The sequence below is a fragment of the Phacochoerus africanus genome, chromosome 11, assembly GCF_016906955.1.
Source record: "Phacochoerus africanus isolate WHEZ1 chromosome 11, ROS_Pafr_v1, whole genome shotgun sequence".
Classification (NCBI taxonomy): Eukaryota; Metazoa; Chordata; class Mammalia; order Artiodactyla; family Suidae; genus Phacochoerus; species Phacochoerus africanus.
In genome coordinates, this window is record NC_062554.1 from 66488825 (window position 1) to 66507125 (window position 18301).

General features: G+C 50.6%; 1 protein-coding gene across 1 annotated transcript in view; it reads left to right on the top strand.

Moving 5' to 3' along the window:
• RASSF5 (Ras association domain family member 5) overlaps positions 1 to 18301 on the top strand; it is a 79903-nt gene that overhangs the window by 14344 nt on the left and 47258 nt on the right. Inside the window, exon 2 of the mRNA XM_047752153.1 lies at positions 12535 to 12656. Coding sequence (XP_047608109.1) covers positions 12535 to 12656 — 122 coding nt within the window. The remainder of the gene's footprint in view (positions 1 to 12534; positions 12657 to 18301) is intronic.

The window sequence follows — 18301 nt, forward strand, 5'->3', positions numbered from 1 at the left end:
CATTTACTCCTTTTTTTCAAACAAAGGAGCCTGAGGCCAGCAAAAGTTGGTGGCAGCTCCAGGACCTGGATCTCAGACACCAGCCTTCCTGCTGGATCAGACTATCTACAGCAGCTTATATTTTTGCAGGGCTCTTTTGCTAAAGATCCAAGACATTTATGTTTGTTTGGGGTTTCTGTTTGATTGGGAATATCATTTAGGAAGTTCCCGTTGTGGCATAGCAGAAACGAATCTGACTCGTATACATGAGGATGTGGGTTCAATCCCTGGCCTTGCTCAGCGGGTTAAGGATCTGGCGTTGCCATGAGCTGTGGTGTAGGTCACACACTCGGCTCGGATCTGGCGTTGCTGTGGCTGTGGTGTAGGCCAGCAGCTGTCGTTCCGATTGGACCCCTAGCCTGGAAACTTCCATATGTAGCGGGTGCAGCCCTAAAAAGCAAAAAGAAAAAGAGAGAGAGAGAGAGAGAGAGAGAAAGAGAGAAAGAAAGAGAGAAAGAAAGAAAGAAAGAAAGAAAGAAAGAAAGAAAGAAAGAAAGAAAGAAAGAAAGAAAGAAAGAAAGAAAGAAAAGAAAAGAAATATCATTTATTCCCTCCAGATCCTTGTATGGTGGGGGTGGTAAAGAGGGTTATTCTATGTCACAGATGAGGTGGTCCAGAGAAGTGAGATCCCCTGGCTAAGGGTCAGAGCTGCACAGTCAGGCCTGGAGTCCCTCACTGCCAGGTCCTACTCATCTTAACTGACCTCCAGCTACTTCTCTTTGATGGCTGGATCTTTGCAGCATAGAAGCTTTGCTTGGGCTCCCTGCCCCGTTTGTCTCCTTGTTGTTTTCACGTGCACTCAGGGATGGGTGGGTATCTGGGTGGATCACAGCCCTGAGTTTTAGGGATGGAACCAAACTGAAAAGTCATCTCTGGGCTAAGGTTTTGAAAGCAGACTGTAAAAGGCAGTACCCTCTTAACTGCGGAAATCAAGAGTTTTCCTGAGAACAGTGTTGCATCTTGAAAAGTGGGAATTTTAATTCCACCAGATCTACTCCCCATTTGGAGACATGTAGTCTTTAGCCAGCCTAAATAATTTAGCCTCATCAATAGCCTGATACGTACTGTGACCCTTATGGGAGAGGAGAGCTGGAGACTGAGTTCCTCAATTGAAATGTTCGCTCGTTTCTCCATGTCCGTTCTTTCTCTTCCATCCACCCCCCTTAAGAATTATTCAGAGCATCTCCTGCTCCTTTGCTCTTCAGCCCAAGGAGTTATAGATTTAATAAAATCAATCAGGCTTGGAGTGGCAGCATTAAGTTCAGGGCAAATGCTGCACTGCAGCTACTGCTCGTTTAACTGGTGTTAGCATGTGGATGGAATTGATTGGAAGAGGAGGGGCGAGACAGGATGGGCAAGGATGATGAGAGCCGTGGACTGCAGACCATGGACTCTGGAATAGCGCCTCTTACGTGCAGGACTCTGTGAGCGATCTGCAGTGTGGCATTTGAGAGAATGGGCTTGGATGAAGTTCCTGCTGTGGCTCAGTGGGTTAAGAATCCCAATGCAGCAGCTCAGGTCACTCTGGAGGTATGGGTTCTATCCCCAGTGGTTAAAGGATCTGGCGTCGCTGCCGATGTGGCATACACAGGTCACAGCTGTGGCTCAGATTCAATCAATCCCTGGTCTGGGCCGCAGGGATGGCCTTAAAAATTTTAAAAGAGAACGGGCTTGGAGCCAGGGCACCTTGAGTCTGGATTTTGGATGCCTGGAGGGGAGGCTTTCCTTGGACCAGGTCAACTTTTCTGAGCCTCCGTTTTTCCCAGTGTAAAATGGAGCAAAGGAGCCCTACCTGGTGGTGTGGTGTGGGTGTTAAATGGGTTAAACATGTGTTAATGTAAACCAGCCGCCATGAGGCCAGTCACACAGCTGGCCCCTCATTGGTAGCTGCCTCCAGTAGGACCTTTTTTTTTTTTTTTTGGTCTTTTTGCCATTTCTTGGGCTGCTGCCGTGGCATATGGAGGTTCCCAGGCTAGGGGTTGAATCAGAGCCGTAGCCACCAGCCTACGCCAGAGCCACAGCAACACGGGATCCGAGCCGCGTCTGTGACCTACACCACAGCTCATGGCAACGCTGGATCCTGAACCCACTGAGCAAGGCCAGGGATCAAACCTGCAACTTCATGGTTCCTAGTCGGATTCATTAACCACTGTGCCACAACGGGAACTCCCCCAGTAGGACTTTTAACCATAGCTCCCAGTGGGTCATCTGGGCAAGCCCTCAGCATGCTGTCTGCTCTTGCAACTCACCTAGGCCCAGGTGGGCCACCCACATCTCAGTGAAGGAGATAGGATGTGAACGGTTGTCCAGGCAGAAGTCGAAGAGGGGCATGCCACTCTTAAACACATTTCTCTGAAAATAATTCCTATCACTGAGTTTACCACCCCACTCAATGAACAGGCAGAGATGGATTAGCCCACCGGGCATCATTAGGAGCTAAGCAAGCAGGTTGCCAAGGAGCAAGTCATATATCATTTGAAAGGGCTGCTTGGGGGTCAGCGGGATACAGGCCTGGCTCTCTCCAGGAGTCTCTGGTGGTCCTGGCTACAGGGATCCTGCTGTAAAGGCGTCTTTGTGTGTCTCCCACAGAGAAGGCCTCAAGACGTAATCTGTTTACTTTTCTCCTCGCTGTAAAAGCCTCCTTTCACCCAGTTGGTTGGTGTGCAGTTGGTGATTGGCACGCTGAATATAAGTGACATCAGAGCAGGTGTGGAAAAACCAGTTGGATGCAGCCTGGCTGTCCCAGAAAGAGCCAAACCTCTTGGCCTCCCGTGACCTCCCGGGCCTTGCAGTGGGTGTACCTGTGCTCACACACCTGTGTGTGCATTGCCATCGAAGCTTCATTTGTTGAAGCATTTGTGGAAGCTTCATCCCCCGCCCTGTGGTCTGCAAACGCCCAGGTGGGACTTCTTGCAAAACTCTTTGGCTGTCCTTTTTTCGGGGTCTGTGGAACACTCCTGAAACTATACTCAAGCTTAGAAAAAGGCTGGGCCACCCTTGACCCCCTCTGAGAGGTGGTATTTACTTTCAAAACAAAAGCAAAATCCCCGGGTCCCTCAAGCTCCTTATTCCATTTCTGCCCCTCACTGCTAGATCCATGTCCTTTCTCTGCCAGCTGCCCAGGCTCCTCTTTGTGTCTCCTCAGAGGCCCCAGGGATGGCTGGAGGGGGCCCCAAGCCCAGGGAGGGTGTCCCCACCTGCTTTGTCTCTCCTACACCCAGAGCAGAGTGACACATGCCCGGGGGAGGCAGAGGCCCCTCCTGAGCTGACCTGAGCCGAGAGGGCATCTGGCAGCTCCATGCTGGCTTTGGATCTCATGGGTTTGTTGCTGGTTGTTAAATTCCCTTAAACCCAACTGTCTACAGTGTTTTAAAATAGTTTTTCTTAAGGGGCTCGAGCAAAAGGATTTATTTTTTCCTGTGGTGATAATCAAAATAGGATTTTAGGGACTACCCTGGTGGCCTAGCAGTTAAGCATCTGGTGTTGTCACTGCTGTGGCCCAGGTTCGATTCCTGGCCTAGGAACTTCCGCCTGCTGCAGGCGTAACCAAAACAATTAGGATTGTCATATCTGTATGGCTCTTTGCACAAAGATGTCACCTGCCTGTGTCCAGCTGCCCACCTCGCCAGTCCGTGGAAGGGCCAGCATCTCTGACCTACCACTCCTTTAACCCTTTCTGCTGGTTTCCTGGCTTGCATTCTGGCACAGTCTGTGGTGTGTGTGTGTGTGTGTGTGTGTGTGTGTGTGTGTGTGTGTGTGGAGTCGGGGCTGTGTGGTGGGAGGGGACAGTTGTGTGTCTCCAGGCCGGGGATGCTGGGTGCCTTCAGGAGCGGCCTGTCCTCTGAAACAAGGACCTATATTATATGATCCTGAGAGGACTGTGGTGCGGGCCCCTCCTGGAAACCTAAAGATGCACGTGTCTTGAGCTGGATGCCTGAACCTAGGAACGGAGAGTTTCCATTCTCCTGCTGCCAGCCTCACTAGAAGTTTAAGCAAGAGTATGAAAAAGTTACAGATTGTGTTGATCTTGGCAACAGCCACAGACCTCCAAGCTGGACAAATCCATCTCTCTACCTTCCCTCTCTGCAATATGACCCATCCTCTCCTGTCCCTGCCTCACTCCCCTCGGCCACCAAAGGCAGGGCTGGAGCCTAGGTAGGGACAGGTAGGAGGAACGTGGGTGAGCAGGAAACTTGCATGATTCCTTTTACTTAATACATTGGAATAGGGCCCAAAAGGGAGAGATCTGGGGTCTGGCATGACACATGGAGTCAACAGGAATCCGGGTACGCAGACTCAGGAGTCCCTGTGTTGAAAATGACAGCTACCATCTGTTGAGCACTTTGTTGCAGGCACTTTTGGGTGCTTTATCTACATGCTGTCTCATGTTGGCAGTGAATCTGCTGGCACGGATGATATCAATACTTCCATTTTGCAGGTGAGGACATTGAGGTTGAATACAGATTCCATATTGTACTAAGGTGGAGTAAATTGTCCTGGCATCTCATAGCCCATTAGAAGCAGGGCTTGCGTTCAAACCCAGATCTTTGTGGTTCTAGGGGCCAGATTCTGTCATCTCTGAAGCTCCTGATGAAGTGCTTTGCTGTTTGCACCCTTTCTCAAAGACCTCTAGCGTACAGGATAAGCAGGGTGCTTCAGGGCACCCCACAGCTCATGTCAGGATTCCTGACTTACAGCTGCCAAGTGGGCGCTTTGATGCTCGGAGCCCGTGTCGATTCTGATTGTTCTCCCGCGACTCTCATATCGCCAGCTGATTGGGTAGTTGGCTCTATTTGGTGTCATGGGAAACAGAGTTGCTGAGGCCTCTGAGTGGTGCAGGCTGAGAGCCCACTCTTCATGGACCTTGACCTTGGCTGAAGAGCTGGCCTCTCCGGTGCTCAGGGAGGAGCTCAATGCAGGAACCCTTGGCTGCTGCCTGAGTAGTCGATAGTCTCCCAGAGATGAAGGGATGTTCCCAGGGATGGAGAACCAGTCCAGAGCAGGCGGATGGTCCAGGTGGGTTCTGCAGCTTCCAGGCTGAGGGACTTGGCTGAGCTGGGACTCGAGCTGGGAACTGGCACTTCCCAGGATGAGGCAGGGGCCTTGGGGAGGGATATTCTTGCTGTTACCTGCTAAGGGCAGTGGAAAAACGCCCTCCTCGCCCAAATCTCTTTGACCCATGCTCTCTTTTGGCCTTTCACCCCCCTAACCCCCACCCCTGATGAAGCCTGTCCCTGGCCTCAAGTAGTGCAGGGTAGGGAGGACCAGGACCGGTTTCTCAGAAAACAGGGCTATTGAGAAGCAGCCAGGTGTGATGGATTTCCACTCCCAATTCTGCCACTCACTAGCTGTGAGGCTCTCGACAAGTCTCTTAACCTCTCCAAGCCTCAGTTTCCTCATCATTAAAATAGGAGTAGAACAATGGAGCTGGAAACTCACATCCTCAGGAAAACCTGCGTGCAGATGTTTTATGGCAACTTTATCTGTAATCGCCAACACTTGGAAGCCACCAAGACTTCCTTCATCAGTGAAAGGCGTACATACACTGTGCGCCATCCAGACAATGGAACGATATTCAGACCTAAAAGGAGGTGAGCCATCAAGTCATGAAAAGACAAGGAGGAAGCTTAAATACATGTTACCAAGTGAAACAAGCCAATCTGAAAAGGCTACAGAGTGTATGATTCCGGCTCCGTGACATTCTTGAGAAGGCCCAACTATGGAGACAGTAAAAAAAAAAAAAAAAAAAAAATCAGTGGTTACCAGGGATTAGCAGGGAGGGAGGGGCGAGTAGGCAGAGCACAGAGATTCTTAGGGCAGTGAATCCACGCTGCGTGCTGCTATAATGGTGGAGACATGTCATTATGTATTTGTCCAAACCCAGAGAATGCATGGCACGGGGTGACCCCTCATATAAGTGGTGGACTTAGGGTGATAATGACGGGTCAGTGCAGGCTCATTGGTTGTAACAAATGTGCCACTTTGGTGGGGGATGTTTGTAATGGGGGAGACTGTGTATGTGGGGGGCAGAGCAGAAAGTCTCTGTACCTTCTGCTCAGTTTTGCTGTGAACCTAGAACTGCTCTAAAAATAAAGTCTACTTTATTTTAGCTTTTTGGGGCCACACCCACAGCATATGGGGGTTCCCAGGCTAGGGATCCAATCGGAGCTGCAGCTGCCAGCCTACACCACAGTCATGCAATACAGGATCCAAGCCGCATCTGCGACCTACACCGCAGCTCACAGCAACGCCAGATCCTTAACCCACTGAGTGAGGCCAGAGATCGAACCTGCAACCTCATGATTACTAGTCAGATTCGTTTGCACTGTGCCACAACAGGAACTCCAAAGTCTATTTTTTTAAATAATAGGTGTAGAAACACGTATCATAGAGGCATAGTATGGATTGTGTGAAATCGTGTATGTAAAGTGTCTGGCACATTGTAAGTAGTGACTCGTGACACTCCCCTGTCATCAGAATGTGAGTCCGTGATTTTTCTTTGTTCTCTTTTCCATTTGTAAAGAATATAAGGAGTTCTCGTTGTGGCTCAGTGAGGTAAGGATCTGACATTTGTCTCTATGAGGATGTGGGTTCGATCCCTGGCCTCGCTCAGTGGGTTAAGGATCTGATGTTGCTGTAAGCTTCAGTGTAGGTCACAGATGTGGCTCGGATCCAGCATTGCTGTGGCTGTGGTGTAGGCCTCCTATCTGACCCCTAGCCTGTGAACTTCCATATGCTGCAGGTGCAGCAGAAAGAGAGAAAGAGCGAGAGAAAGAAAGAGGGAGGGAAGGAAGGAAGGAAAGAAGAAAAGAAGAATGGCTATTTATTATAAACATGCAGAAACAATAAGGAGAGGGAAAACACCTGAAATCCCATTACTGAGAGCGAGTGTGTCACTTTCCTTCCAGCTCTTTCTCTCTGTGCAGAGGGTATATGTAGGTATGTGTCTGTTTTTATTTAATTAGGACCAGAAAACGCCACCTTTTCCTCTATCAATGATATGCTTGTGGACATCTTTCCAAGTTGGCCAATCTGCATCATTTTATATATAATGGTTAAATAGTATTCTGTTTTCAAATATATCATAACTGTCACTGGCCCCCATAGATGTACGTGGGATATTTCAGTTCTATAAACAACTGTGTGATGAACCTCTTAGTGGAGATATATTTAGATACAAATAATTATACACAGCTGAGATAAATTCCTACAAGAAATTGGTACCGTGAATAAGGCAAGAACCTTTTCATCCACGATGACTGGTGTCACATGAAGGCACAGGCACCCGGGAGATGGCCCTGTAAAGATGGAGGCAGAGATTGAAGCGAGGCTGCTACAAGCCAAGAAACACCAAAGATTGCCAGCAAGTCACTGGGAAGGAGCCTCCTGCAGGCTTCGGAGGGAGCATGGCCCTGCCAAGGCTTTGATTTCAAACTTCTAGCCCCAGAACTGAGAGACAATACATTTCAGTTTTAAGCCACCTAGTTCACGGTGCTCTGTTATAGCAGCGAGGAAGCCAATACAGCCCGGGTCTGAGGGTGGCCCCTGGGAGCCCCCTCCCTATCCTGGTGCAGAGCTCCTTCTTTGGAGAAAGCCCTTTCTGTGGCTGTGACTCCACCACTCATCCTAAAATTAGCCCCTTCTGTGTCCATAGGCCCCTCTTCCTAAACCTGGAAGCACATTTCTTTTCCTTAAAAAGTCCTTGGAAATGGGGACAGGGCCTGTGGCTGGAAGGGAAGGGTGGGGAGGGGAAGGGATAATTTTGTTTGATAGATGAAAATTCTGAAGTCAAGAAATGCCAGGAGTTCCCTGGTGGCCTAGTGGGGTAAGGATCTGGTATTGTCACTGCTATGGCTCAGGTTTGAACTCTGGCCTGGGAATTTCCACATGCTGCAGGTATGGGGAAGGAAGGAAGGAAGGGGAGAAGAAAGGCCACTTCTTCCTAAGACAGCTGCACTTAGGACCTAGGAGTATCGCTCCCAAGTTTCTCACTGCTTTTTGCTGGGGAGATGCTTATCCTGTGCATCCTTCAATGTCAGAGTCCCTGCCTCCTTTCGGCCCCTGCAATGAGTGACAGAAGCCTGATCCATTCTTCAAGCTCCCCATAGCCTCCTCCACTAAGAAGCCTTCCTGACTGCCATGGCCAGCAGGTGTCTGTGTCCTCAGAATGACCTTCCTAGATCTGGGCCCTGCTCTGGGCTTCCTCTCTTTATAGTTACCTTTTCACCTGTGAGTCCTGTTGGTCCAGCCCACTGGGCTCCCCCTGGGACCCTGTCTCATTCATCCTCACCCTCAGGAGAGCACGGGAAAAGTCCGTGCTCAAGACACCGACGTTGTTGCCAAAGATGAGGTGCTGGCTGTCCAGGGGAGGCTGAGCCCCGTGCCACCCAAGCCCCTGTCTCTGTCCTCATCCAGACTGAGCACCAGCTGAGGGCCATGGGGGACATGATGGGACCAAGGACACGGGTTGGCTTGGCAGCACCTCGAGAGGAGCTATCTTGTGGGAAAGATGGCCCGTGCAGGTTCAAGCACTGAGTCCCAGTGGAATGCGACCCTGCCCTGGGACTCTCACGGGTGTCCCCACTCAGAGCACGTGAGGCGGGGCCTGCCTTTGTGTGCAGAGCAGGGCATGGGGACTCTGACTTCATCTCGGCTGGCCTAAAAGCCCAGGGCTTAGTTAGCATTTCTAGGGGCCGGGAAATATCAAGCCATGCTTCAGTGGTTTTGCAACAGTCTGTGATTACATGGTCAAATGGGACAGACCCACTAGTTCTCAAATGTGCTTTTTATACAATCCCGAAGCACCCCTCTTGGAGTCTTCTGGGTCCTAACTCTGTCCAGCTCAGCATCAGACCTGTTTAAAAAAACAACAACCAAAAAAAAAAAAAATCTCCCAAGGGTTTTGGTGCTGTTTTCAGAATATGTGTGTGTGTGTATGTCTGTGTGTGTGAGAGCGAGATAGACAGACATGGAGAGATTCAGTTGCACAGATGGACACAGACTGCCTGCTGACATGGAATTGAAAGAGGAGACAGGAGAACTTTCTCCTCTCCCCAGACACTCTCCCCTTTGGCAGCTGGTGGCAGCTCTCACTCCTTCTTCCCACTTGGCATCCGCAGAGCATTCTTCATCGCTCAGAGCGCGTCCAGGAGCTGCACAGGTGTGTCCCCGGAGTGGAGCCGGGAACAATGCTGCCCTGTGTGGGTTCTGGCCTTGGCGCTCCCTTATCAAAGCCCTGGCATTTCTGGGCACTGTGGGCAGGGAAACTTGGCCTGCACAACCCCCCGTGCCCTTCACCCGGTGCCTGGGTCTCCTGCTGGGGGCCCAGGAATGCGAGTGGGTGCTGGCAGGGGTGCGGTCCTCCACCCACCCCATCTCCAGTGGGAGCACAGCTTCTCGGGAGGAGAATCAGGAAGCCTAGACAAGGTTGGGGTCAGAAGGAGGGGATGTCAGTGGACTTGACCTGCAGGCACAGGGGAGGTGAGCGGTAGGGCTTCTAAATGCCACCCTAGGAAGGTGGTCAGGACTTCAGACCATTGAGTCAGAGGGTTGCTGGGTTCTGGGATCCCTTCCTGTCCCTGCATTGGCCAGGCGCTCCCCTGAAAGTATTAAGATCAAGAAATGTGATCCGGGTGCTCATCTTTGGGGAGGTAAGAAAGGGGGCAGCTGGGGAAAGTGGGGTTCTCCTTCCAAAACGCTCCAAAAGAGTGGGGAGACCCACCCACTGCCACCCTAAGAAAGACTGTGCTACAGCAGCTTTAAAAAGATGATCCAGGGAGTTCCCGTGGTGGCGCAGTGGTTAACGAATCTGACTAGGAACCATGAGGTTGCGGGTTTGGTCCCTGCCCTTGCTCAGTGGGTTAACGATCCGGCGTTGCCGTGAGCTGTGGTGTAGGTTGCAGATGTGGCTCGGATCCTGCGTTGCTGTGGCTCTGGCGTAGGCCGGTGGCTACAGCTCCGATTCAACCCCTAGCCTGGGAACCTCCATATGCTGCGGGAGCGGCCCAAGAAATAGCAACAACAACAACAACAACAATAACAACAACAACAACAAAAAGACAAAAAAAAAAAAAAAGATGATCCAGGGAGTTCCCGTTGCGGTGTAGTAAAAACAAATCCAACTAGTATCCATGAGGATGTGGGTTCGATCCCTGGCTTCGCTCAGTGGGTTAAGGATCTGGTGTTGCTGTGAGCTGTGGTGCAGGTCGCAGACAGCGCTTGAATCCCTTGTTGCTGTGGCTGTGGTGTAGGCGAGCAGCTGTAGCTCCGATTGGACCCCTAGCCTGGGAACCTCCATATGCCACAAGTGTGGCCCTAAAAAACAAAAACAACAACAAAAAGAGGGTCCCCAGGTGCTGTGGTTCTGGAGCTTGTTAAAAGGAAGGAAAAGAGGGAGCTCCTTGGTGGCCTAGCAGTTTGACCCCTGGAACTTCTGCATGCGGCAGGTGTGGCCCAAAAAAAAAAAGGAGGGGGGGAGTTCCCTTCATGGCTCAGTGGTTAACGAATCCGACTAGGAACCATGAGGTTGCAGGTTCGATCCCTGGCCTTGCTCAGTGGGTTAAGGATCCGGCATTGCTGTGGCTGTGGTGTAGGCTGGCAGCTACAGCTCCGATTGGACTCCTAGCCTGGGAACCTCCATATGCCGCAGGAGTGGCCCAAGAAATGGCAAAAAGACAAAAAAAAAAAAAAAAAGGAAGGAAAAGAGTGTCAGGAGACTGAGCCCAACGTAAAGCTGTCCCTTCGTCCCCAGATTATCCAGACATGTCCAGGCTGTCTCCTGCCACAAGCCCCGCCCACCCCAGCCCACCCCTATGTATCGGGTGACACGGTCTGGCAACCTTCTCATTAAGACTCTGGCAGCCTCCCTCAGCAGGGCCTTCTGGCTGAGCTGTGGCACCTCCAGGGCTGGTGACCCTGATGGGCCCAGCAGCTTCTGTGGGAACCAACCTCCAGCCTGAGCCTTGTGCCTGCTGATGAGCTTGGACGGATTTCTTTCACTGCCAACCTTTTTTTCTCTCCCATCCTCCCTGCCTTCACCCGCTCCAACCTCTCGGCCTCCTGTCCCCTTCAACTTCACCTCCCTTCTGCCAAGGAGGCTTCAGAGAGGGCCCTTGGGGAAGCTGGAAACTGCTTGCAACCTTGGCTGTGCCACTGAGCCGTGTGTCATTGGGCACCGTGCTTTACCTCTCTGGGCCTCAGTTTCCCCATCTCTGAGGTAACCCCCCCATGGTCTGCTGAACGCTGGTCATTGTCTTACTTCCATGGACGTGAAACAAATGTGTGCTTTCCTCCAAAGCCTCATTTGGAATGTTGTCTGCAGGCCATGTCAGCCAAGTTAGAGGAGCCACCTCGCATTTCTAGATGGCACAGTGTCAGAGAGAGGTGACAGCCCTTCCTGTTGGTGATCATGCCTTTGTTCCTGGAGAAACCTTTAATTTGTTGGGGTTCTTTTTGTTTTTTGGGTATTTTTTTTGTTTTGTTTTTTGTCTTTTTAGAGCCTTACCTGTGGCATATGGAGGTTCCCAGGCTAGGGGTCTAATCGGAGCTATAGCTGCCGGCTAATGCCACAGCCACAGCAATGCAGGATCTGAGCCGTGTCTTCGACCTACACCACAGCTCACGGCACGCTGGATCTTTAACCCACTGAGCGAGGCCAGGGATCGAACCCGCAACCTCATGGTTCCTAGTCGGGTTCATTTCTGCTGCGCCACAACACAGGAACTCCCACCTTTAATTTGTTAAGACCTGTTCTCCTCTATAACTGTAATCATCCTTGTGCACCAGGCAGGGCCATTATTACCTGTTTTACAGCCTGCAAAACAAGGCGGGGAAAAGTTAAGTTCTTCCACAGGGATCCGGGCCTCTGATGATTAACATCAATTAGTAGAAAGAGCGCCAGCCTGAAGCCAGATGATCTGCCCTTGAGAAAGTCACCCTAGGCCCCAATTTCCTGTCGGCAAAGTGGCGGTAATCATGGTTGCAGGGTCACGCACAATAATGGAGGTGGAAATGGTTTACATACTGGGAGCTCCCATTGTGGCTCAGCGGTCATGAACCCAACTCATATCCATGAGGATGCAGGTTCAATCCTGGCCTTGCTCAGTGGGTTAAGGATCCGGCGTTGCCATGAGCTGTGGTGGAGATGGCAGATGCGACTTGGATCTGGAGTGGCTGTGGCTGAGGCTGTGACGAAGGTCCACAGCTGCAGCTCTGATTTGACCCCTGGCCTGGGAACCTCCATGTGCCATGGGTACAGCCCTAAAAAGAAGAGGAAGACAAAAACAAAAAGGAGATTGCAAATTCTAAACAAAAACCAGATTGCAAACTGTAAAGCACCTATTCACCTTCCCTACTCATGGTGGTTCAGAGAGAGCGAGTCATTCTCATGGTGTTCTTCCCCCTCCACCGCCCTCCAGGAGCTACATGCCGCCTCCCAGGGCCTTTTTCTGGGCCTCCTGTCTGGCCCCTAATCCCTCTATGGTTCTCTCCCTCCAGACTGCAAATTCACCTGCCACCCTGAGTGCCGCAGCCTGATCCAGCTGGACTGCAGTCAGCAGGAAGGCTCCTCCCAGGACAGACCCTCTCCAGAAAGCACCCTCACTGCAACCTTCAGCCAGGTAGGCGGGAGGGCTTGAGCTCCAGGCTGGTGACAGCCTCCTGAGGTGCCCCCAGGTTCCCCTGTCCCTCCCAGGGGCTCTAGGGAGCATGGGTGGCGAGAGTGTTCCATGTACGCTGGATGTTGGGGGTCCCCTTCTGGCCAGTTGGGGTCCATAGCACACTCTTCGAGTCTGCACCCAGTTCCAATGTGGGGGGTTTCCCCACACCACCACCCTCTGACACCCAGTGGGTGCCCTGTAGTTCAGCTCAGTGCTGCACTCTGCACCCCCCACCCACCACCTCAGATACCAGTTGTAAGAGTATGTTGTCACCCATGCTTCAGACCAACAGGCTATAGGTGGGAGGTTGCCACAGCTCTGTCTTTGGGCTCAATGCATTTGCTAGAGCAGCTCACAGAACTCAAAGAAACATTTGAAACTTACTAGATCACCAGTTTATTATAAAAGGATATAACTCAGGAGCAACCAGATGGAAGAGATGCAGAGGGCCAGGTGGGGGAGGCGCACAAACTTTCATGTCCTCTCCAGAGGTGCCCTCCCTGCTCCTCCCCATGATCCCCAACCCAGAAGCTCTCTGAGCCCCAAACTTCTAGGACCTTACAGAGGCTTCATTATACATACATGATTGATCAAATTGTTGGCCATTGGCGATTGATCCACCCTCCGGCCTCTCTCTGTTCCCCAGAGGTCAGGGGCGTCCATCTGAAAGTTCTAATCCTCTCATACTTGGTTGGTTCTCCTGGCAACTAGCCTGCATCCTTAGGTGGGATCCAAAAGTCACCTCATGGAGTTCCCATCTTGACTTAATGGTTAACGAACCAGAATAGTATCCATGAGGACATGGGCTCAATCCCTTCCCTTGCTCAGTGGGCTAAGGATCTGGTGTTGCCATGAGTTACGGTGTGGGTTGCAGATGTGGCTCGGATCCCACATTGCTGTGGCTGTGGTGTAGCTACAGTAGCTACAGCTCCAATTCAACCTCTAGCTGGGAACCTCCACATGCCGTAGGTGCGGCCCTAAAAAGACAAAAGACAAAAAAAATTTAAAAATAAAACCGACAATTTTAATTTTAAAGAAGTCACCTTGGAATTCCTGTCATGGCTCAGTGGTTAACGAATCCAACTAGGAACCATGAGGTTGCGGGTTCGATCCCTGGCCTTGCTTAGTGGGTTAAGGATCTGGCGTTGCCATGAGCTGTGGTGTAGGTTGCAGACGCAGCTTGGATATTGAGTTGCTGTGGCTCTGGCGTAGGCCAGCAGCTACAGCTCCGATTCGATCCCTAGCCTGGGAACCTCCATATGCCCCAGGAAGCGGCCCTAGAAATGGCAAAAAGACCAAAAAAAAAAAGTGACCTCATTAACATCACAAGAAATCTTTGGTGCTCTCATCATTTAGGAAGTTCCATTGTGCCAAAAATGGAGACAGAGATCAAATGTGTATATCTCTGATTATTAATCACAGTATCAGAGTTCCCGTTGTGGCACAGCAGAAACAAATCCGACTAGGATCCACGAGGGTGCAGGTTCAGTCCCTGGCCTCGCTCAGTGGGTTAAGGATCTGGTGCTGCCTTGAGCTGTGGTGTAGGTCACAGACGAGGCTCAGATCTGGCATTGCTGTGGCTGTAGGCCAGTAGCTACAGCTCCGAATCGACCCCTAGCCTGGGAACCTCCATATGCTGAGAGTGTGTCCCTAAAAAAAAGGCAAAAAAAAAATCACAGTGTCACACATCTTTTCCAAGAGGCTGGGGAAGCGGAATAGCATCGGTGACACAGGGAAGCCTGTCATTATTCAGAAGTGCCCTCCCCGTGGCCCACTCCAAGCACAGAACCTGTTTTGGCCTAACGCTCCAGCCATAGGTGTGGGTATGGTCAATCCCAGAGAAAGCTCCTGGGGATCCTTGGAGGCCTCCGAGCCCTGGGGCAGTGGGGATGCTGGGGCTGAGGCTTCTGGGCACATTGTCCTGCCAGCCAGACCAGATCAACGTCAGAGGGCCTGGACAGATGTCCTTTCTCTGCGTCAAAGGACCAGGAAGTTGATGCCCAAAACAGCTCTTGGTCTGGGCTTTGCCAAGGCACCTGAACCAGGATGTGTTTGATTTTTGATGTCAAGGATTTGGGAGGAAGACAGGAGAGCATTGTTTTATATGTGTGTGTGTATATATATAGATATATAGATATATATATAAAATGATTTTTATTTTTTTCCATTATAGCTGGTTTACAGTGTTCTGTCAATTTTCTACTGTACAGCATGGTGACCCAGTTACACATACATGTATACATTCTTTTTTTTAATTCTTGCATTGAACATTGATTATCAAACACTGGTAAGAGTGGGAATAAAAAATGATACACCACAGTTCTTGTCTTCAGAGAGCTTACATCCTGGCTGGGCAGGCAGAATACAACCAAATAGGACATAATGTGATGTTTGCTTCAACAAACACACGAATCAAAGAGTTTTTTGCTTTTTTTTTTTTTAAGGAAGAATAGGTGATTTACAATCTTGCGTTCGTTTCTGGTGTACAGTAAAGTGATTTAGTTATATGTATATATTCTTTTTCATTAGTTATATGTATATATTCTTTTCACAAGATACTGAATACAGTTCCCTGTGCCATACTGTAGGACCTTGTTATTTAACTATTTTATATACAGTAGTTTGTCTCTACCAATCCCAAACTCCTAATTTATCACCCCCGCCCTACATAAGTGTTTTGAGTATACAGTGCAATTGTTTCTCTTGGGAGAAATCAGGGACTACTTCCCAGAGGAGGTGACGTTTATTCTAAGCCTTAATGTATGAGTCAAAGGTTGCTGGTCAAGGAAGTAAGGACATCATCCAGGTATTTATTTGATAAATATGTTTTGAATATAGACCATGTGACAGGCCCTGGAATGCCAGGGGCTTGGTGATGCAGTAAGGGACTTGGCATCCCTTGGTGATGCCAGGGATTTAGGAGAGCGAGACTAAGTAAACTCCATGTGTCTGAAGGAAAAGGCCCAGGTGCTGAGAGACACATAGATGCGAATGACTGGTTATTTCCTCAAGAGAGCATGAGTGGGCCTGGGGAATCAGGGTCCAGTCCCAAGTCCCCAGACCAGCCATCCCCACGCTTTTTCTGGCCATGAAGTATGAGTTCAACAATGCCCAGTCGCCTGGCCCCGCTTCCCATGGGTGCTACCAGCCTCCTGCTATTCCCCAGGCCTTTTTCTCCCACTGGGAAAGCATTGATAGAAAACAAATATGATGTATGTTTTTATAAGAATGGTAGACATTCCCATCGTGGCTCAGTGGTTAACAAACCCGACTAGTATCCATGAGGACACGGGTTCGATCCCTGGCCTCGCTCAGTGGTTTAAGGATTCGGCGTTTCCGTGGCTGTGGTGTAGGCTGACAGCTACAGTTCCAATTCGACCCCTAACCTGGGAACCTCCACATGCCCCTGGTGCAGCCCTAAAAAGACAAAAAAAGAAAATAAATAAATATAAGAATGCCATTGAATGGGTTCTAAAAAACATGCTTTGACGTACACCCTGACACGCTCTGGAACTGGAACCATTTATGATGTTGCCTGAATGGAACTGAGCCTTTTGGGAGGGGCTTGGCCCCTCCAGGGTGAGAAATGGAAGGGAGACAAATCCGACCCCCCCAAAGCTCTGGTGAATGATGCAGATTTTTGCTGAAGATTTTCTTCAGAAGGTGGAGGAGGGAAATTGCAAAGGCACACCACACAACAACCTTTCCTAAAAATCGTATTGAAACAACTCTTTGTTTTCCCAGCTTTCTCTCCCATTGGGACGTCTCCAGCCTCTCTTCTTTCCATTCGCCTTGACCCTACCCATCTCCCATCCTACTCCTGCCACCTGCATCCTGGATTTCTACTTTAGTCTCTATTTCTTCCTCTAGAGCAGCAGGTCTCAAATGGGGGCGGGAGGGGGGAGCACTTCAGCAATTACTAAAGACACTTTTGGTTGTCACAGCCTTGGGGAGGTTACTGGCAATAGCAGGTAGAGGCCAGGGATGCTCTAAACAGCCTCCATCACCTAGGAAAGTGCCCCCTCAACAAAAAATCATCTGGTCCCAAATGTGAACATTGCTGAAGTTGAAAACCCCTCCCCTGGAGTGGCTTAGCCAGTTCGCAAGTGTGTGGGGGTGGCGAGAAGGCCCCAGAGCAGGGCCCGGGGTTCACTGGCTGCCTTGTCTCATCCTCAGAATGTCAGCAGTGAACCGGTGCTTTCAAGAAGTCTGCGTATTTAACAGCAGAGTGACTCCCTTCTTTCTGCTGGGAAGACAGGTCCACCTTGGACTCTTCTGGCAAGCTAAATCAGGGCTGCATCTAGAGCAGAAGCACCACTGAAATGTAGAAGGAGCTACATAGAAGGAGCCAAGAGTCCTTGGTGGGCATGGAGCCGGCAGTCAGCCTGGAGTACGGGCTGCTCCCGGGCCGGCTGGGTTGGGCTGCTGTGTTTGCCTTGGACAGGCCTGGCTGCGTGCTTCAGCGCAACTGGGGTAAGACTAGCCTTCTATCAATAAAACCTGGGCCCTGCTCCAGGCTCACTCTTGCCTTTTCTAAAAAGCTTGCTTGTGCTGATTTCCGTCCTGGCTGCGACGTTCTCTTGCATACCAGGATGCAGCGATCGTTTACTTGACTTCGTCAGCTGGCCTGAGCTAACCAAACGTGCGAGGGCCATTTTGCAGGGGGATTTGCTCTGGCCCAGGCCCTGGTCGGAGCTCAGCTAGTCTGGGGGTATGTGGCTGTTAGGAGGCCTCAGCTTGGTGGCATCTCTCCGATCTGCTCTTTAAGGAAAAGAAAATCACGACTTTTCCTCCATCCGGAGGGAACCACTGTTAGTTAACATTTTCATATTTTCTTCCTGGACGTGCATACATTTTTCAAAACATGGTTGAGATCCTCCTGTAGATAAACATTGGGCCTCAATCTTTGAAAAGCAGCAATCCCAGAGTCCCCATTGTAGCTCAGCGGTTATGAATCTGACTAGTATCCGTGAGGATGCAGGTTCCATCCCTGGCCTTGCTCAGTGGGTTAAGGATCTGGCGCTGCCGTGAGCTGTGGTGTAGGTCACAGACGCGGCTTGGATCCCACGTTGCTGTGGCTGTGGTGTAGGCTGGCAGCTGTAACTCCAATTTGACCCCTAGCCTGGGAGCCTCCATGTGCTGCTGCCCTTAAAAAAAAAAGAAAAAGAAAAAAAAGAAAAGAAAAGCACCCATCCCAAGGTTCTGACTGTCGTCTCTCTGCTGCAGGAGGCAGGGCGGGAGGAAGAAGGGGCGGCGGTGTGAGGGGCAGGGATGGGCTCAGAGCCCCTGCTGCACTTACAGGGCGTATGGGTCATGCCTGTCTGTTTCAGCTGGAGAAACAGCTGGAGGAAGGGTGGCTGGATCTGTGTGTGCTTTTGTCAAGTGGTTTCAGAGTCTCTCCTATGAGCGCTCCGAGGTCTGTGAGGTCTGACTTTTTCAGACAGGACGTGGTCGCCATTGGCTGGAGGTCACAACATGTTGTCCCCACAGCTGTCATTCCTTCGTTTGGGGACATGCCCCAAAGACTATACTTCGGGTGGTCCTAAGGGTGCCCCTATCCTGTGTCCCCTGTGATGAAAACAATCCCCAGGGGCTCCCCATTGTCC